Here is a 22,128-nt window from a genome sequence, read left to right as displayed (position 1 = left end):
CCATTTTGGCCCAAAAGGCAATCGGGATGACCCTTTCTCGATCTTCTCTGATCTTCCTCAGTTTAGCTGGAATCAGTATCACTGGAGGGAAGGCGTATGCTAGACAGAAGGCCCAACTGACCAGGAAGGAGTCTACTGCATGAGGATTTTCTTTTGGGTTTGAGGGAACAGAATATTTACATCTTCTGGTTCTGTCTGGTGGCAAACAGGTCTAGAAATGGTTGCCCCCACAAGTCCACTATCTGGGAAAATACTGAGTGATTAAAGACCCATTCCCCTTGTAGTCGATTGCAGCTCAAGAAATCTGCTTTGCAGTTGTCTTCTCCTTTGATGTGTAGGGCTGTTAATGACTGCATGTGTTGCTCTGCCAGTTGAAATATGCGGACAGTCGTCTCTAACAGAGCTATGGAATGAGTTCCTGCTTGATGGTTGATATAGGCCACCGTAACTGAATTGTCCGAGAGGATTTTCACTTGAAAGCCTACAAGAAGGGGTAGAAAGTGTAGCACTGCGTGTTCTACCGCCATCAGTTCTTTTAGGTTTGACTAGGTCGGTTTCTCCCTTGCCGACAAAACTCCCTGAACTAGATGGTCCTGCAGATGAGCTCCCTAGCCGCTGGGGCTTGCGTCCGTAATAGTAACTTTGCAGGGTTCTTTACAGTTAGAGCGGTCAGACTGTGGAATACACTACCACAAGAGGTAGTAATGGCAGATACTATAACAGATTTTAAAAAAGGGCTGGATGATTTCCTCAGTACACAAAACATTGTTGGTTATAAATGACTTAGTGACTAAATGCAGAACTGGTGGAGGAAGGTTGAACTAGATGGACCTAGGTCTTTTTTCAACCTAAGTAACTATGTAACTTTTGAGACTGCAAACTTCCAGGCTAGGCCCTTTGACAGATTTTTCGTGTTTCTCTACCAAAGGATTGACTGGATCACTGATGGTTTTAGCGTGATTATCGCTGATAAGGGACTCTTCAGAGTTTTCACTGTCCAGAATGTTCCACTGCAATTCCCTGGTATGAATCTGAGCCCGGGAAACTGCCGGGATACACGAGGTCAGCAACCCCAGGAGAGACATGACTTGCCTGAGTGACATGCCAGGTGATGCAACGGCTTTGGAGACTTGATTCTGGATGTGCAATATTTTGTCTTGTGGAAGACGACATTCCTGGGTGATGAAATCCAGGATGAGACCCAAGAACACCTGTACTTTCCATGCCACTAGTCTTAAATTTTTATTTTTTTTTTTAGTTGCCAGCCGAGGTTCTTCGTTGTAGAACATACTTGCTGCATCTGTACTACACAATGACGATGAGATGCGTTCACAATTAGGAAGTCGTCCAGGTATGAAACTAGTAGCGTGTTGTGCCTTCGTTGATGAGCCGTTAATTCCGCTATCAGTTTGGTGAAGACACGCAGAGCTACTGACAGCCCAAAGGAAAGGGCTCTGTATTGGAAGTGGCGTATCTGTCCTTGATGTATAGAACCACTTTGAGGAATTTCTGGTAATCCACGTGTATAGGCACATGATAGTAGGCATCTTTCAAATTCCAGACGGCCATATAACATCCCGGAAAGAGAATCTTCAATGTTGATTTGATTGTTTCCATTTTGAAGGTTTCCCATTTTATATGATCATTCAGGCCTTTCAGGTTTATTATGGTCCTGAAGGACCTGTCTGGTTTGTTGACTAAGAAGAGAGGGGAATAAAATCCCTTCCCTTGCTCCTGTATCGGCACCTCCAATACGACTGCTCACTTTACCAGGTCCAGAACCTCCGCTTGTTGTTCCACTAGGGACGTACGGGGGAGGTTAGAACAAAACGTTGTGGCGGCGAATCCAGAAATCTCAACTGTAGGCCGGACTTTACTACTGAGAGGATCCAACTGTTGATCCAGATTTTTTTCCCAGGCAGGAAGGAATACCCTTTGGGGAGGAAACCTTAAACATGAGGCCTCAATTTTTCTTTCCTCCCTCGGTCCGAGTTCCATTTCCCCTGGTCTCTAAGGGTTCTTCTGTGGGATCCTCTTGCTCTCCAAAAGGAACCCCGGTAAGATGAAAGGGAGATGTTTGGAAACCCCCTTCTTCTTGTCTCCGGCCTGATCTCAGATATCATCCAACATGGGGCCGAACAAGAATTCCCCCTCACAGGGGATGGAACATAGCTTCGATTTTTTTTTTTTTTTTTTTCCTTGCTTGTGCTCTTGCCAGCATTGAAATCAGAGAGCCTTGCGAGCCGCGTTCGATAGTGCTGCAGACCGAGCAGCCAACCTTGCTGAATCTGCTGACACATTGGAAAGGAATGCCAATGCGCAGCGCATCAACAAAATCGCGGATAAAATGTTCTCCCTGGCCACTTTGCCACGAAGTTGCTCCTCTACATGTGAGCCAGACTGATAAGGACCTGGTCATGCAGGTCGCCCCAATTGCTGGTCTGATGGTCCCTTCTGAGGCTTCCTAGGTCCCTTTTAGGAAGCTATCCGCCCTCTTATCCATTGGGTCTTTCAAAAGTCCCAAATCCTCGAAGGCCATGGTGGATTTCTAAGATGCCTACGAGATGGCCACGTCCAGTTTTGGGGCTTGATCCCATGATATTCTGGCGGCGTCATCAAACTGGTATTTCTTCTTAAAGGATGATGGGAGAAAACCTCGTTCTGTTTTTTTTGTTTTTTTTTTTTTCCATTGATCGGGAAGGCTCGACGCTTCTTTTGTTCTAGACCCCTGAACATGACGGCTTCCACTTTTGAGTCTTATCTTTGGGTATGCTCATTGTGCACCTGACAGCTCTGACCAACTTATTGGTGTCCTTGGGGGAAGCAATGGCGCCCCCCCGTATCCGTGTCAGAGGAAGAGGATGAAGGGGAGGAGTCAGAAGACTTGCACTTTTCTTCCGACCTGTCGGATTCACTTGAAAGAGGTGACGATCTTCAATGTTCCTTCCTTTTCTCTTTCTTCCCTTTTGGACAGGGATTTAAGGGAGCTCTTCACCTCAGATCTAATAATGGCCCTTAGATTGGAGGCGAAGCCCGGGGTCTCGTCACGGATTGTCTGCTGATGTAGGACTGACATAGATATTTGGCCCAAGTGGTGGGTAACCCTTCCCTACGGAGGGCACACTCCCTGTGTTTAGTCTTCACTTCATAAGACTTTTCTTGGGCTTTTCCTAACAAAATACAATAAGGAGGAATCCTTTATAAGAGAACTTTCATGAAGATCACTTACCAAAGTATAATACTAAGTGTCGGATAAGGAAAAGAAATCAGCTCAGGTGACGCGTTTCCACTGGAGGCAGTGGAATCAACTTTTTTTTTTTTTTTTCTTCCCCCTGGTCCACCTTGCTGGAGCAACTTCAGGATCCGGTGAGTACCGCTCCAGGAGGTTCCCCCTCCATGGACAGGAAACCAACTGATGCGTGGGAGAGGTACCACCTTTTTATTCAGTAGGTTTCTTGTCCTAAAAGGGTGGATGCCCTCTCTCTGTGGTGCTGTCATGGGTGGTAGGAAAAAGCAACGTGACTTTCTAGTCATTGATAGGTTTCAGTCCCTCATTTCCAGGGAATGTAAGAAGCCGGATAAAAGTTCCATCATGGCAATCTTCAAACGAAAGTACCCCTTTGAGGATGCGACCTGTTCCTTCTGGGATAAGGCTCCCAAACTTGATGTTGCTATTTCCAGGGCATCAAAGAAGTTCTCTCTTCCCTTTTGAGGATAAGGGGTCCTTTAAAGGACCCTCTGGATAGGAGAGCAGATCAATTCCTTAAGAATACGTGGGAATCCTCAGCTGGAGCTTTAAGACCAGTTATTGCGGAAACCTGTACAGCCCAGTCCCTAGTGGTCTGGATTGACCAACTTGAGGATCAACTGAAAGAAGGATCACCTAGGGAGTCTATTATATCATCCCTTGCCTTATTACGTGGAGCAGCGGATTCTTACCAGTCTGTTCCTCAAATTCAGCTAGGCTGGCAGCTAAATCATCAGGCTTATCGAACACTGCCAGACGAGCTTTCTGGCGTAAGTGTTGGCCAGGGGATATTCAGACCAGATCAAAACTTTTTGTACTATCCCGTGCCAGGGAGGATATCTGTTCGGCCCAGTGCTTGATGACATTTTGGAAAAAGCAAGAGAAAAGGATTTCAAGGTACGCCCTTTCTGTCCTTTTTAAGAGATCCTTAAGAAAAAGTAGATTTGACAAGAACTTCCACTAAGGACCAGGGTAATTGGTCTGACAGAAGAAAACAAGGGAGAGGATTCATGTTTTAAAGGTTCCACTAAGGATGGCAAGCGATTTTTCCCTCCCCCCCCCAAGTGACTTATCCGCCCAGGTCGGGGGAGGCTCTTTTGTTTCCTTCCGTCCTGGGAAGTGATTTCCTCCAACACACGGATCCTAGACCTTGTAATATCCGGTCTCTGACTCGAAACTTTGTGATAACGCCTCTAAGACATTCACCAAGGGAGCAACTGGCCTTGGAGAGGGAGGTTCAGACTCTGGTACGAAAGAAGGTGCTGTTAAAAGTTCCGGCTCTGGAGGAAGGAGCAGGCTTTTACTTAACACTTCTTTTTTTTTTTTTTTTTTTTTTTTTTTTTTTGTCCCAAAACCGGACGGCACATTTCGCACTATAATCAACTACTTATCCATAGAAAGCTTCAAGATGGAGTCAATTAAATCCACAGTGAAACATTTTATTTTCAGGCTGCCACATGGCGGTGGTGGATTTGAAGGACACGTATTATCATGTCCTGATCCTTACCAAATTTAGAGCCAAACCTAAGTGTACTCTGTCTTTGCCACCTTGGGATCTTAACATTGTCCTATTATCCTTAACATAGCCCCCGTTTGAACCATTAGGCTATGTGCGCACTAGAAAAGTGATTTTTCTCAAGAAAATTTCTTGAGAAACTTCTGGGAGTTGAAGATTACCGCACCTGCGTTAAAAAAACGCACCAAATCCGTGGGAAAAACGCTTGTGTTTTTGACGCGGATTTGCTGCGGTTTTACCGCGTTTTTTCCGCAGGTTGGTCCCTGCGGTTTTTTTATGCTGTAACTACTGCAATAAATAATATAGATAATAGATAATCAATAGACAGATAATGGATAGAGGGAAAGATGGATAGATGAATAGATAGATAGATAATAGATAGATGAGAAAGACCTATATAATGTCCCACCCCCCTGCATATTCTAACCTGGCACCCTTTAGTGACTTTCATGTGGCACTAAAGGGTGCCTAGCCTTGTATTTAGCCATAAAATAAATAAATAATTAAAAAAAAAAAAAACACGTGAGGTCCCCCCATCTTTTGTAGCCAGCTGGCAGCTTCACCTTGGCTGGTAATCCAAAACAGAGGGCACCCCACGCTGTTATTTTACATTAAATAAATAATTTAAAACAAAAAACATTGGGTCCCCCCCAAATTGGATCACCAGCCAAGGTAAAGCGGACAGCTGTGGTCTGATATTCTCAGACTAGGGAGGTCCACTGTTATTGGACAGTCCCCAGTCTAAAAATAGCAGGCCGCAGTCGCCCCAGAAGTGGCGCATCCATTAGACGTGCCAATCCTGGCGCTTCGCCCCAACTCATCCCGTTGCCCTGGTGCGTTGGCAAATGAGGTAATATATGGGGTTGATGCCAGATGTGTAATGTCACCTGGCATCAAGCCCTGGGGTTCGTGATGTCACGCGTCTATCGGATACCCGACATCACCAACCCAGTCAGTAAGAAATAAAAAATAGACAAAGTTTTATTTGAAAAAACACTCCCCACATAGCCTCTTTCACCAATTTATTGAAAAGAACAATCAATTCCACGTCCGGCGTAATCTAATAAGGGGGGCTCCCACGGCGATCCATACCATAGTCACTGTCCCATTCAATGAAGAACAGAATGTTCCCCATTGGTTGGGAGAGCAATGCAGTGACCAGAGCTAACATCAATTGCCCAGGTCACTGCAGGGGATGCCGAGCGCTGCTGTAAGGAGGATAGATGAGATCATTACCTACTGTCATGATCTCCTGCAGTCCTGCCATCAGCGCTGTCACTGCCTTCTATGCCCGCCGCGTTGTCAGCAGTATCGCGAGAGCCCGTGACGTCACCGCTAGTGACAGTCTCGGGCCGCTCTCGAGACGGGCATAGACAGCAGTGACCGTGGTGACGTTAAGAGGCAGGAGATCGTCACAGCAGGTAATAATCTCTTCTCACCTCCTAACAGCAGCGCTCTGCATCCCCGCGGCTGCACGCACTGCTGAGTGTCAGTGTCTCCCTGCGCTGCAGGGTGACCAGCTGCTGACACTGCGGGCAGACACTGACACTGCTGTGCATGCAGCGACGGGGCTGCAGCGGGACACAGACTGCACGGGCACCCGCCGGACGTCACACGGAAGCGCTTCTGTGCGGCGTCCAGGGAGTGTGACGTGTGTGTTTACTCTGCTCCGCCTCCTCTTCCTGGCATAATGACATCCCTCCCTGCATTACCGCAGGTAAATCGCGGCTATACCGGGGGTATACCGCACATCATTTGCTACCTGCGGTATACCCCCGGAATTTCGCGATTACATTAGTGAATGGAGTGAAATTCCGGGTGTATTCCGCAGGTACCTGCGGAAAATAATGGACATGCTCATTTTCTCAAGAAAGTTTATTGAGAAAATTGTCTCAAGAAATTTTCTTGAGAAAAATCCGCAGCGTGCGCACAGCTATTTTTTTTTTTTTTTTGTTCCCATAGGTTTTGCTGGGAAATGTCTGCAGAAAGATTTCTAATCTTTCTCAAGAAATTTCTGCTGCAAATCCACGGGTAAATCCGCAGGTAAAAAGGCCTAGTGCGCACATTGCCTTAGAGTACATCTTACTAAAAAAAAAAATCTAATGCTAAAGATCATGTTTCTGACAGCCTTAATGTCGGCACTTTAGAGTCATGCCATCCAGGCACTGTCCAATAGCTCCTCCTTTTTACTCAGGTTTTTTATGACTGGATGGTTCAAGCCTCTAAATCCACATTAGCTTGGTGGATCAGGGATGATATTTCACTTGGCTACTTAGCTAGTAGTAGGGAGATGCCAGCAGGTCTCAAGGCTCACTCCACAAGATCAATGGCGTCTTCCTGGGCTGAGAGATCGGAAGTCGCCATTGAACAGATCTGTAGGGTGGTCCTCACCTTCCACTTTTTATAGGCACTAGCTGTTGGATTGGTCATTCACTGACTTGACCTTTGGGACACGGGTTCTGCAAGCTGTGGTCCCGCTCTAGATTGGTTGCGGTCTTTGTAATTCTCTTGTGGTGCTGTTATGGGTGCTGGAAAAATATGAAATTACTTAACGGTAATGTGTTTTCTTTTTTTTTTTTTTTTCTGAACCCATGACAGCACCTTTACATTCCCTCCCTGCACATTATGGTATTCTCAGTTCTGGTTTTTTTTTTTTCCTCTGCACGTGCGTTATGTTGGTGGTTAGATTTTTTTTTTTTTATTAATGATGCTTGCCGGAGGTCCTTTCATGCTCTGTAACCAACTGATGCGGGGAGAGGTGCTGCCCCCTTTTTTATCCTGTAGGTTTCCTTTCCTTGATGGGCGGATCCCCTCTCTCGTCGTGTTATCATGGGTTCAGAAGAATAGCACATTACCGGTAAGTAATTTCGTATTTTTGTCTGTTGTTAAATAACTGATTTGTGTTGCATCCGTTTTTTTTTTTTTTTTTTTTTTTTTTTTAACATTGGAGTCTGGAGACTGGATCCGTTAACTGATTGCAATTTATCTTCCATTTGATTTGGATCCTATAAGGGAAAAACGGATTCTTTACAAATGCAAGAAAAACAGATGGATCTAGCAATCCGTTTAGTAGCTGATTTCTGTTGGATACGCTTGTTTAACAATGGTCATAAAAGTTGTGTTTGCGGAACTTTGTTGCCAATATATTTCTGCAGGATCCATTCTAATGGATGATTACTGGCCATCTGAACTCAGTCTAAGCAGCCGAGCTTCAGGCTCTCACCTTGGATGAAGTGAACATATGACGTTCTTTAAATGGCTCACCCAGTCTGAATCTCATGTTGGGTTACTTGCCTTAATCCTAAGGGACAGTTGGTATTGAAGTGCAGAGAGAGCGCTGTTCTCAGTGCTGCTAGTTACTGTTAGGCCCTGTGCACATAATGCAGTTTTTGGTGCAGTTAGTTGCCCAGATCTGCATGTAGATAATTATCCCAGCAAAGTCTGAGAAATCAGAAATGCGGTGCGTACGTTGCTTCTTTTGTCCTTCTGTAGTTTTTTATGCAGAAAAAACGAAACAGCATGTCAATTGCTCGTTATTTTGTTTTGTTTTTTTTGCATCATTTTAGCCCTTCCAGTCACTGAATTCATTAAAAAACGCACGAAAAAGCACACCAAAACCGCACCAAAAACACACGCATTTTTAGTGGGTTTTTTCGGTGTATTTTTCGGCCACAAGATACGTTTTGTGGTGCAGAAAATGTTTGCAGCATGCGTGCACTCCCTTAGAAACCATAACTGAACTGATCTACACACATCCATAACAGCTAGACTGAACAAAAAAAACAAACAAACCAGCAATTCTAGCCTCCCCATTCTACCCCATCTCCTGTTCCAACACTTACCAAGTCAGTTCTAAGCCTAACTTCTTTGTATGATCTCGACACTCAGGAACTGCCTTATCAGCCAGTTACTGGCCAAATCAGTGAGCCACCTAAGGCTATGTTCACACAGCTTTTTTGGTAAGTTTTTGCAGTGTTTTTTTAGCTGCAGATTTACCTTGGTTTTATGCAAATCCATACTAGTAAAAAGCTGCTTTTATAGTCCCAGCAAAGTAAGCAAGGTTTCTGAAATATATATATATATATATATATATATTATATTATATTATATTATATTATATTATATTATATTATATTATATTATATTATATTATATTATATTATATTATATTATATTATATTATATTATATTATATTATATTATATTATATTATATTATATTATATTAATATATATATATATATATATATATATATATATATATATAATATATATATATATAACACACACACACACACACACACACACCAGGTTTTTTTCCTGTTTGCCAAATGCCTGGGTTTTTGGTCATCAATTCTTTGCTGCAGATTTGCTGCGTTTTTCATTGATACAACCCATTTTGTAGAAAATTCGCACCAGATCTGCAGCAAAAACGCAGATGACTCAAAGGAGATTTCCTGCTACTAGATCAGGTTTTGGTCATGAAAAAAACTTAACAAAAAGCCCTGTATGAACAGCAGTCTAAGGCTGTGTGCACACGTTGCGTTTTTTACCGCAGAAACGCTGCGTTTAGAACCGCAGAGTTTCAGTGGCAAATTGCATGCGTTCAGCTTTCCCAGCTAAGTGTATGAGAAAGCCGAAAAATCAGTGCACACGCTGCATTTCTAAACGCAGCGTTTTGGATGCCAAAAATCGGTGCGGAAAGAAAAGCAGCATGTCACTTCTTTTGTGCGGTGTGGCTGCGTTCTCTCCCCCATTGAATCAATGATGTGGGTCAGAACGCAGCTACACCGCAGTGAGCTGCTTTTTTGTTGCGATCCGCGGGCTTTGTGGGCATGCCAGAACGCAGACATTTACCTGGAAGTGAGGTCAAGAGGTTTCCTGTTGACCTCACTTCCTGGCAAAGTCCTGGAAAGCCCCTGGTGTCGCCAAAGTGCCCGCCCCGACCCCCCTCCCGAAAATCCAACATGGCCGCGCGCACAATAGCGCACCGGCCGCCCTGCTCCTATGATTTGTCGCATGTGCCTTGAGACATGCGACAGAAAAATGCCCCCCAGGCCCTGCCAGGTCACCCCCTATTCCCCCGGTATTCCCCCTTACCTGTCCGGTCGCAGCGCTGATCCCCCGCGGCCCCCTCCTCCTTCACAGCAGACGCCGGCCGGTCACATGAGCAGAGCGGCTGACAGCCAGCACTGTGTTCAGAGAGCTGTGCTGGCTGCTCGCACTCTGCAGCTGTGACCCGGGTGGAGTGGGTGCAGATTTTTGGCACCCACTCTCCTCAAATGGAGGGTCTGCACTCCTAGAAAATGGGGGATACGTTCCCTGAACGTGCCCCCATATTCTAGAAGGTCCAGAGGCGACGTGGGACGTCCAAATGGATTTCTGCGGACCCATTTTTTTCAAATTTTTTGATTTAAATTGGAGAACAAGGGAATGATTTGGGGAGTGTTTTTTCTAATAAAAAATGTTGTCATTTTTTTTGCTTTTGTTAACTGTCAATTAGTTATGTCTGGTATCTGATAGACGCCGTGACATCACTAATTGCTGGGCTTGATGCCAGGTGACATTACACATCTGGTATCAACCCCATTTATTACCCCGTTTGCCAACGCACCAGGGCGCGGGATGAGTTGGGGCGAAGCGCCAGGATTGGCGCATCTAATGGATGCTCCACTTCTGGGGCAGCTGCGGCCTGCTATTTTTAGGCTGGGAAGAGTCCAATAACCATGGCTTTTCCCACCCTGAGAATACCAGACCCCAGCTGTCAGCTTCACCTTGGCTGGTGATCTAATTTGGGGGGACCCCACGTTATTTTTTTTTTTTTTAATTCTTTATTTATAAATAAAAAAAAAAAAGCCTGGGGAGCCCTCCAAATTGATCACCAGCCAAGATGAAGCTGCCAGCTGTGGTTTGCAGGCTACAGCTGTCTGCTTTACACTGACTGGCTATCAAAAATAGGGGGGACCCCACGCCATTTTTTTCATTGTTTTTTTTTTTGATAAGGTACTAAAGGTGCCAGCTTAGAATATGCAGGCGGGGGTGGGACGTTATATATATATTTGACATACCTTCATCCATTGACGCTTTTTAGGCTGTGTGCCCACAATCAGGGTTTGCAGCGTTATGGGCGCTGAGTGTTTTCCCTGCGTCCATAACGCTGCGTTGTGCAGTAGAAGCACAGTGGAAGGATTTTTGGAGATCCCATGCCCACTGTGCTTCTTTTCTCCGCAGCATAAAGTGACCGGTGGCGTGGCTTCCCGAGCCTCAGCATGTCAATTTATGCTGCGGAGACGAGAGTGTTCTCTGCAGGTAGCATAGAGCTCCACAGCCGCCTGAACCCAAATCGTGGGCATGGGCAGCTGCAGGAAGGCTGACACTGTGTACTAGACGCCGTGTCGCTGGATCATGGCCACATAGCCTTAGGCCACTATCACACGTCAGTGATTATGGTACGTTTTGTGTTTTTTTTTAAACTTACCAGAATCACTGACATACGCAGACCCATTATAATGAATGGGTCTGCTCACACGTCAGTGATTTTTCACTGCACGTGTCTCCGTGCGGCGTACCCGCGTGTGCGTGATTGCCGCACGGAGACATGTCCATTTTTTTCTGGCATCACTGATGTTCCACGGACCACGCAGTGGTGTGGTCCGTGAAACACGTGCCAGAAAAAAAGTGCTTTTAAAATAAAAATCATTTTAACTCACCCGGCTCCAGCGACGCTCTCTGCAGCCCGTTACATAGTTACTTAGGTTGAAAAAAGACCTAGGTCCATCTAGTTCAACCTTCCTCCACCGTTCTCCCTGCTGCTTCTGAACCGGCTCATTATTGTCGCGCATATTCATGATGCGCGACACAGCCGACCCGGAAGCAGCTGCCGAATGCTGCACCGCGGGAGCGGGCGCAGGGGAGATGATTACTGAGTGCAATCATGCGCCACGGAGAACGGAGCCCGGATTGCACTTAGACAACCCACGTGTGCCGTGATTCACGGCACACGGAGGGACATGTGCATACCTCCCAACCATCCCGGATTCTGCAGGACTGCCACGATTTTAGAGGGCTGGGACTCCCGTGGCTCACAGCTGATGTCCCGGCTCCTCCCCTCAGTGGAGTGAATAAATTAAATTATCATCGGCTCTGGATTTTCGGGGCGGCCGGGACTCGAACCCGTGGAACTGTGAGTTCATTGTTTCAAAGGCAGCAGCTTTACCACTGAGCTACTGCCTGTATTGAAAATAATAGGAAGATTTTGTTATCTTGACCTCTATACTGCAGGTGAGACACCAGAAGCAGGTTATTCAGCTGCAAAGATGGATGGAGGGATAAATGGAGGGATAGAGGCAGGGATGGAGGCAGGGATGGAGGCAGGGATGGAGGCAGGGATGGAGGCAGGGATGGAGGCAGGGATGGAGGCAGGGATGGAGGGATGAATGGAGGGATGAATGGAGGGATGAATGGAGGGATGAATGGAGGGATGAATGGAGGGATGAATGGAGGGATGAATGGAGGGATGAATGGAGGGATGAATGGAGGGATGAATGGAGGGATGAATGGAGGGATGAATGGAGGGATGGATGGAGGGATGGATGGAGGGATGGATGGAGGGATGGATGGAGGGATGGATGGAGGGATGGAGGAAAGGAGGGAGGGATGGAGGGAGGGAGGGAGGGATATATAGATACACGACAGATAATAGATAGAGATAGAATCATAGATAGATAGAGAGAATCATAGATAGAATCATAGATAGAGGGATAGAGATAGATAGATAAATACTGTATCTCAATGTAGGTGAAAGAGTCAGATTCATTTGTTCCCATAAAACCACTATAAAGAAATGAGGAAAAAAATACAAATACAATTTTTTTTTTTTTTTTTATCTTCATCTCCTTGGATTCAAACCAGCAGCCTCCTAGCTTTCCTAGCTGCTCAAGCTGTTGAGCCACTAGGATTGATGATGTCAGAGGGAGGATTTCACATAAATGAACCTACAATGCAGCCTCTTACACAGCAGATTACACAGGACACAGCTACATTGTACAGAGCAGCATCTCTATGTCCTGTATTCTAGAGGGAGAGGAAAAGAGGATTTTTTTTTCTTCTAATAAAGTTACTAAAAATAATAAAAAAATAGAATAATGTAATTTTATTACACTTTTTTATAAAATAATAAACATCACAAATCAGCAAATAACATGGACATATTTGGTGTCCCTGTAATCGTAATGACCTGAACAACACAGCGATCAGATTATTTATGGGGATCGGTAAATGGCGGGAAAAAAAAGGCGCAATTTATTATTTTTCTTTATTAAAACCCATAAAAAATTTAATAAAACTGTATCACTGAGGCCGTGTTCACACATAGCGTAAATGCTGCATTTTTTCTGCAGGTGTCCGCGCCACGAGTGCAATAACAATGTTCTCTGATTATTGCGTGTTTTGCGGTATTTTTTATACATTGTCCCCCTTATTTGATACATGTTTGTTGCTTATGTGAATCCTGAAGCTTATAAAGAAAGAAACACCAAGTCCGCACAGTTCAGCGGCGTCTTTCCACGCACCAGGAGCGGAGATTTCAGGACGTCTCATCCACTTTGCTTGGACAATTAGTCCATATTCACATGTGGTGTAAATGCTGCATATTTTTCTGCTGTTTTTTTGCACATTTATTCTGCTGTGTTTAATTGTCCAAGTAAAGTGGATGTGATTCCATGAAAAGACGCCGCTGAATTCTGCGGTTTTCGGGGGGGGGGAGGGGGGGTGTTCTCTGGAGGTTTCTATGTGGAGCTTAAAAAAATGCAGGAAAAAGCTTCTCTGTACAATAAAAACACTTAAAAAAGCAGATTCACATCTGAACCAAAAACACATTAAATAATGGAGAAAAGGCAGCAAAAATGGAAAAAACAGAAGATTGTTATTGTGTAGTTTGATGCAGACAGAAACAAAAAGAAACAGAATTTATGCAACGTGTGAACACGGATTGATAGGCACAAATAAGCACCATGTCATATAGTGACACAGAAATATAAAAAAATTCTGACTGCTATAAATATGAATGAACAGTCCGGGGCATCTGCTGAATGACCCTTACTGCCAAATGGGTGTGGCTAGGGGTGTGGCTAGGGGCGTGGTCATACTTTGTCCCTCTTTCCTTTCTTGAAAAGTTGGGAGGTATGCATGTGCGTGTTTTACACGCCAGTGAAAAACATCAGTGTTTTTCACTGACGTGTGAAACGGGCCTAAAAGTGAGAATATTGTTGCTACAGCAACATTTTGGGGGAAGTAGCTGTGGATTCAAAATGCTTAATATACTCCTGAATAAAATCCTTGAGGGGTGCAGATTCCAAAATGGGGTCACTTGTGGGGGTTTTCTGACGTATAGGTACCCAAGGGGCCCTGCTAATGTGACATGGTGCGCAAAGTTTATTTCAACTTTTCCAAAATTCAAATGGTGCTCCTTCCATTCCACGCCCTCCCATTTATCCAAACAGAATGTGGAGAAGGAAATGACATCACAGGTTTTCTTTTCCAAAGGTCTGTGTTCAACCAACTTTATTAACACTGACAAGTCTTAAAAAAACGCACCTAAAAAAACGCATGAAAACCGCATGAAAAACGCATGCGTTTTCGATGCGTTTTTCTCAAAAAGCATTGTTTACAATTCTCCCCTCTGCCAGAGGGTGCGGTTTTTTTTTCCGCGCTGAAAAAAAAGCAACGTGTGCACATAGCCTTAGGCTGGAAACACACTTATGTGTGTAAAATCGGTCTTAGTTGCCTGAAAAAAACTCGGCCGATTTTAGTTCACATTAGGTCAGTGTGCAATGCAAGTGCGATGCTTTTTTCAATTGTTTCCATGCTAGCAGAACGTGTGTGATCCTTTTTTTTTTTTTTTTTTTTCCCCAGCAGCTGTCATCTGCCATTCAGCTCTGCTACATGGCCGCTGACAGCAGCCACAGACAGAGCCATGTAGCAGAGCTGAATGGCCGCTGACAGCAGACACAGACAGAGCCATGTAGCAGAGCTGAATGGCCGCTGACAGCAGACACAGACGGAGCCGCTCGATCAGAATGAAGTCGGATAAACATCACCCGACTTCATTGTCATCCCGCAGCTCTGTCTATGTGGCATGGCCTGATTTTCGGTCACCGGTGAAGATGTCACCGATGACCGCAAATCCCCCGAGTGTCAGTGAGCCGCGCGATCAGCGGTGCCATCACTGAGGTTACCCGCAGCCACAGCTGAAGTCCTCCCACTGAGATCTGTGGCCGCGGGTAACCTGAGTGACGTCATCGCTGATAGCGCAACTCACTTAAGTCGCTGCGGGGAGCTCACAGAGAGCGGTCATGGTCTGTCAGCTTCCGATATAGCAGAGCTGACAGCGTCGAGGGACCTCTGTGGATTACGTCCGACATGCAAGGGTATTTGGGGACTTGAATAAAGTGGTGAAAGAGGTTATTTTTTTTTTTTATTTATTTCAAATTTTTTGGTGTATGACTTCATTTTCTTAATCTTACAGCTTAATCATGGAAGATAACTTGGGGAGACATCTGCCATGATTAATCTAGGACTTAGTGGCAGCTATGGGCTGCTGCCATTAACTCTTTATTACCTCGATTGCCACCGCACCAGGGCAATTCGGGATGGCCGGGTACAGTCCCGGGACTGTCACATCTCATGGATGCGGCTATTCCGGGCGGCAGCTGGCTGATATTGTTAGGGTGGGGGGCTCCCCATAACGTGGGGCTCCCTATCCTGAGAATACCAGCCTGCAGCCGTGTGGCTTTACCCTGGCTGGTGTTAAAATTGGGGGGGACCGCACGCGTTTTTTTTTTTTTTTTTTTTTTTTTACTGCATGATATAGACCCGCCCACCGGCAGCTGTGATTAGTTGCAGTCAGACACGCCCCCACGATGACAGCTGTCTCACTGCAACCAATCACAGCTGCCGATGGGCAGGTAAAGCAGGGAATATGAGATTGAATAATGAGCGGCCGGCTTTTTCAAAAGAGGAGAAGCCGCAGGAGCAGTGTGAATGTCGTGCAGAGCCGCCCCGGTGATCGTGGATCGGTGAGTATGAGGGAGGGGGGGGAGAGGGATAGAGCGACATGGACAGAGAGAGAGGGAGACCAACAGCCAGAGAGACCGACCAACAGAGAGAATAGAGACCGAGAGGGAGAAACCGACTGACATTAATCGCATGTTTCTCAAATCACTGGAAAAGAGTGAGGTCTCACAATGTCGGTCAATCTCTATGATTGACCGACATTGTGAGACCTCACTCATTTCCAATGTTTTGAGAAACATGCGATTAATGTAGTTAGAAAAACGAATGTCACTAGGATGGTGTGAGTGCCTGTCCGTGTGACATGCATTTTTTTCATGCTCCCATAGAGTTGCATTGGAGAGACTCGCACGAGAAACTCTCCCAAACGCAGCATGCGATTTGATTTATTTTTTTTTTTTTCTCAGCTCATAGAGAATGAATAGAGCGATGGTCACGGTCAGACATACATACTGCCACTCCATTTTGTAATGGGCAGGATTTTTTCGGGTGTATGTGTTTTATTTTCTTTATCTTACAGGTTAGGCCGGTTTCTCACTTGCGTTGAACGGCATCCGTCACAATGTGTTGTGTGACGCATGTGACGGATGCCTTGCAAATAGTGTGATAATAAAGGCAACGGATTCCAGTGAAATAACGCGTTGAGATAAGTTTTCTTTAGCCGAGAGAGAGCCTTTATCATCACGTACACATCCCGGCACTACCGCCCACATCATCGCCACACACACCCCGACACTGCCACCCACATCATCATCACCGCACGCATCCAAACACTGCCGCCCAAATCATCTCCGCACACGTCCCGACACTGCCGCCCACATCATCTCCGCACACGTCCCGACACTGCCGCCCACATCATCTCCGCACACGTCCCGACACTGCCGCCCACATCATCTCCGCACACGTCCCGACACTGCCGCCCACATCATCTCCGCACACGTCCCGACACTGCCGCCCACATCATCTCCGCACACGTCCCGACACTGCCGCCCACATCATCTCCGCACACGTCCCGACACTGCCGCCCACATCATCTCCGCACACGTCCCGACACTGCCGCCCACATCATCTCCGCACACGTCCCAACACTGCCGCCCACATCATCTCCGCACACGTCCCGACAATGCCGCCCACATCATCACCGCTCACGTCCCGACACTGCCGTCCACATAATCACCGCACACACAGGCACTACTGCACTCATCATCACCGCACACACACAGGCATTACCTCAGTGACGTCCCCACTGACAGCGCGATTTACTTCAGTTGCTGCACGGAGCTCAGTGAGCGGCGGTGTTCTATTGCCGCTCCTGTCAGTTTCATGTAGCAGAGCTGAGAGCGTCGCGTGACCTCTTGTGGATTACGCCGAACCTGGAGAGGTATTTGGGGATTTTAATAAAGTGGTGAAAGAGGGTGTTGTTTTTTTTTTTTTTTTTGTTTTTTTTTGTTTTTGTCTTTTATTCCAAATAAAGGATTTTTTCAGGTGTATGTGTTTATTTACTTTCACTTACAGGTTAATCATGGAAGGGATCTCTGGTAGACGCCTGCCATGATTAACCTAGGACTTAGTGGCAGCTATGGGCTGCTGCCATTAACTTCTTATTACCTCGATTGCCACCGCACCAGGGCAATTCGGGATGAGCTGGGCAGAGTCCCGGGACAGTCTCATCTAATGGATACGGCAATTCTGTCCGGCTGCTGGCTGATAATTTTTAGGCTGGGGGGCTCCCCATAACGTGGGGCTCCCCATCCTGAGAATACCAGCTTTCAGCCGTGTGGCTTTACCTTGGCTGGTATCAAAATTGGGGGGACTGCACGCCGTTTTTTTAAATTTTATTTATTGTACTGCACGATATAGACACGCCCACCGGCAACTGTGATTGGTTGCAGTCAGACCCGCCCCCACGCTGAGTGACAGCTGTCTCACTGCAACCAATCATAGGCGCCGGTGGGTGGGGAAAGCAGGGAATACGAGATGGAGTAATGAGCGGCCGGCTTTTTCAAAAGAGGAAAAGCCACCGGAGCTTTGTGACAACTGTGCAGCTTCGTGCCCGTGATCAGTGAGTATGAGAGAGGGGGGAGAGAGACCAGGAGTGATTTTAAATGATTTCGATCGTTCAGCGGATTCCGCCGCTTAGCACATAGCGGCAGAATTCGCCACCATAGACAGTCATTAGACACCGTAGCGGATTCCAACGGAGTCCGTCAGGGTGCGCTATTTTAACAACCCAAATGCTACATGTAGCGTTCCTTCCGCCCGACGCAGCGTCAAAATAACGATGCTGCGTCGTGCAGCGGATGCAACGCAGACACTTGCGTTAGGCTACTTTCACACTTGCGTTGGACGGCTTCCGTAGCATTGCGTTGTGTGACATATGCAACAGATGCGTTGCATATAGTGGCACAACGGATGCTATGGATCGTACAAAACAACGGAAAGCTTTTTATTTATTTATTTTTTTTCTTCTTTACAGTTTTACCGGCAGCAGACTGTTGTGAACGATCAGCTGAGCGCTGTCACTTGCCGGCGGCCGGGCATGCCGGCGGGCGGGTGCTCAGCTGAACGTTCGGCCACCGTGAGATTGCGCTGCTCAAAAAAACGTTACATGCTGCGTTTCTTCCGCCCGACGCAGCGTCAAAATAACGACGTTGCGACGTCCAGCGGATGCAACAGACACTTGCGTTACAGTGTGGTGTCCATACAAGTCTATGGAGAATAGCGCAGTGCGTTAACGGACTGCACTATTCTCCATAGTGACGGACTCCGCTGAACACAAGTGTGAAAGTACCCTTACAGTGCGTCGTCGATACAGGTCTATGGAGAATAGCGCTGTGCGTTAACGGACTGCACTATTCTGCCATAGCGGCGGGTTGCGCTGAACGCAGGTATGAAACTGGCCTTAACCATGGAAGGTATCTCGGGGAGACGCCCGCCATGATTAACCTAGGACTTAGTGGCAGCCATGGGCTGCCATTAACTCCTTATTACCCCGATTGTCACCGCACCAGGTCAATTCGGGATGAGCTGTGTAGAGTCCCGGGACTGTCGCATCTAATGGATGTGGCAATTTCGGGCGGCTGCTGGCTGATATTGTTAGGCTGGGGGGCGCCCCATAACGTGGAGCTTCCCATCCTGAGAATACCAGCCTTCATCCGTGTGGCTTTACCCTGGCTGGTATCAAAATGGGGGGGGGACCGCACGTCGTGTTTTTTTTTTTTTTAAATTATTTATTTTACTTCACGATATAGACCCACCCACCGACGGCAGTGATTGGTTGCAGTGAGACAGCTGTCACTCAGCGTGGGGCCGTGTCTGACTACAACCAATCATAGGCACCAGTGGGTGGGGAAGCAGGGAATACGAGATGGAATAATAAGCGGCCGGCATTTTCAAAAGAGGAAAATCCGCCGGAGCTTTGTGACAGCCGTGCAGCGCAGCGCCTGTGATCGGGGATCGGTGAGTATGGAAGAGAGAGGGGGGGGAGGGAGTGAGAGACCGACAGACAGAGGGAGAGACAGAGCGACCAACTGACAGAGAAAGAGACCGACAGACAGAGAGAGGATGACCAACAGAGACTGAAAAGACCTGACCTGCGTTTTGCTTGTCAAAAAAGCATGCGGAACGCAACAAAAATGCAGTCCAAGTGCATTTTGGTTGCGTTTTGACCCACATCATTGATTTCAATGGGTGGAGAACGCAGCTACAATGCACCAAAGAAGTGACATGCTGCTTTTTTTTCCTCAGCGATTTTTGGCCTCCAAAACGCATTGAATTTTCGGACTTGTCATAGACTTTGCTGGGGAAGCAGAACCCATGCAATTTGGCACTGAAATGCTGCAGTTTAAAACACAGCGTTAACACGGGGAAAAAAACGCAATGTGCTCACATAGCCTTTGTATTGATCCTTTGGTGGGGTTTGTGATATTGGGAACCTTTTCAAACTCAAAATTGATGGCAAACCAATATAACTGGGCTGCTGCGACATGGCGAGATTAGGGTTTCCCACATAAGATTACAATTATCACATAATGCTTAATGGTATAAATGCTATTCTGCATGTTAAAAGGGTTTTCCCCGTACCTGGACCCTGTGTAAAACAAAAATAACGTACTCTACGTTGCTGTTGTAGCAATGTCGATGCAGGGTGTCCGAGGGCTTATGTGAGCCCTGTGGCTAGTCTGTGGTCTATATCGAGCTGCTGCGCTCTCAATAGTTTTGTTGGCATCCATTCAAGGGAAGTGAGGGCGCAGCCGCCCAAGAAGAACAATTGCAAGCTTACCTGGCATAATGTTGCACCAGCCCTGTGAGATATGGTGCCAACTTTGATGGATTGTGCAGGAGGAGAGTATATATTTTTATTTTATCTAGGGGCTGCTTAATCTATTATATAAAGCTCAGTATGTATGTGTGTATGTCCGCTAAAGGAATTCGCACCGTAGCATTTACAATCACGAAATTTTGCACTGACGCCCAATATGTCCCAGGGAATGTCATAGACTGTTTTAACAGAAAAATGTAACCCCGTTCTTTATAGTTAGTCTCTAAAATCCTGCCGCCATTAAACTGAATGGAGGTGGGAGCTATAGGTTATTAATAGCAACAGTCAGTGGTTGCTATAGGAACAAAATAAACTGTTAGTTGAAGCTTATGCGTGAGGTTATATGATGTCAGTAGAGAGTTGGACAGACAGACGGGCAAAGAGACAGTTACTATCCTGGGCAACGCCCGGGTACTACAGCTAGTTTAAGATATAATTGTCCAGGTAGTGCCTAACCATTAAACTGACTGCAGGTTGCCAGTAGGAGCTCAGTGCAGGTGTAGTACAGGCTGTACATTGTCTGTAGAGTGCTCGCGTCTGTCAGGTACATACCATAGGGATTTTAAAGTGCATTACAGCATATAACTAGCTGTGTGCTGTCATCTACCTCGCTGATGGAATTTGTGTGATATATTACGAGTGTCTTCCTTTTTGCATTATTACTTGTTCTTCTTCGTTCAGGACACTGGAGAGTTAATAGCCATCAAATCATGCCGATTGGAACTTAGTTCAAAGAATAAGGAGCGATGGTGTCAAGAGATTCAGATCATGAAAAGGTTTAGTATCCGTTTTTTTCATCTTGTCAGAAAAACAATCACAGACATTCACTTTCAGTCTAGAGGCGTTGTCTACGTTTTGCAAACCATTTTTATTTGAATGCTCCTCAGACAGTAATCTGTCCGTAGATTGTGCTTTCTCTAGTACTCAGCTATGGATTTCTGGGCGACCCATCACAAGCCCCTGCAGCACTGCTATACATGGGATAAAGTGTGACATTGTGCTAATTAATATTATAGACGACCCATCATTTCTCCTGAAAACTGTTTTATGAAATACTTGTATATTTCATGATCTAACTTTTTTTTTCCCCTCCACCCTTATGCTTATTCCTCATAGAGGTATCTTACTAATTTTAGAAGTGGGAAGTGCCCCCGTATGTGTCGGTCAGTGCTGAGTCTGGCCTTTCTAAATTGGTCATCAAATAGAATTTATATAAAGAGGATAAAATCAGTCTATCTTTACCTAAAAATATGGCTTAGAACAGCGGTCCCCAACCTTTCTGACTTTTAAGAGCCACATCGAGGTGGCAGAGCCACATCGGGGTGGCAGGGCCACATCCAGCTCTTGTGAGGGGTGGCAGGGCCACGTCCAGCTCTTGTGAGGGGTGGCAGGGCCACGTCCAGCTCTTGTGAGGGGTGGCAGGGCCACGTCCAGCTCTTGTGAGGGGTGGCAGGGCCACGTCCAGCTCTTGTGAGGGGTGGCAGGGCCACGTCCAGCTCTTGTGAGGGGTGGTGGCAGGGCCACGTCCAGCTCTTGTGAGGGGTGGCAGGGCCACGTCCAGCTCTTGTGAGGGGTGGCAGGGCCACGTCCAGCTCTTGTGAGGGGTGGCAGGGCCACGTCCAGCTCTTGTGAGGGGTGGCAGGGCCACGTCCAGCTCTTGTGAGGGGTGGCAGGGCCACGTCCAGCTCTTGTGAGGGGTGGCAGGGCCACGTCCAGCTCTTGTGAGGGGTGGCAGGGCCACGTCCAGCTCTTGTGAGGGGTGGCAGGGCCACGTCCAGCTACTGCCCACTTCGCAGTAGTGACACCCAAAGCCCTCATTACCCATATTATGACAGCAAAAGCTTTTCCACAGAAATCACACTGAGGCGATATACCAAGATCGAGTGGCTCCTACTCTAGCTCTTCTATGTGGGGCTACTCACAAGTCACCACCTTGCGACATCCTCTTCATAGTTGTTTGCTGTTTCATAGGCGA

At 46.5% G+C, this 22,128-nt stretch overlaps 1 protein-coding gene across 3 annotated transcripts in view; it reads left to right on the top strand.

The window, feature by feature from the left end:
* The window catches only part of CHUK (component of inhibitor of nuclear factor kappa B kinase complex), a 496,520-nt gene that overhangs the window by 39,208 nt on the left and 435,184 nt on the right, over positions 1-22,128 (top strand). For 2 of the 3 annotated variants that reach the window (XM_075349104.1, XM_075349106.1), the window contains one exon: positions 20,835-20,929. In XM_075349104.1, the coding sequence (XP_075205219.1) occupies positions 20,835-20,929 (95 nt within the window). Of the gene's footprint in view, positions 1-7,547; positions 7,621-20,834; positions 20,930-22,128 lie in introns of all 3 variants that reach the window. The other variant, XM_075349105.1, reaches the window with a different exon arrangement.

This window comes from Anomaloglossus baeobatrachus, chromosome 5, assembly GCF_048569485.1.
Source record: "Anomaloglossus baeobatrachus isolate aAnoBae1 chromosome 5, aAnoBae1.hap1, whole genome shotgun sequence".
NCBI classification, from domain to species: Eukaryota; Metazoa; Chordata; class Amphibia; order Anura; family Aromobatidae; genus Anomaloglossus; species Anomaloglossus baeobatrachus.
This window is presented reverse-complemented; position numbering and strand designations above follow the sequence as displayed.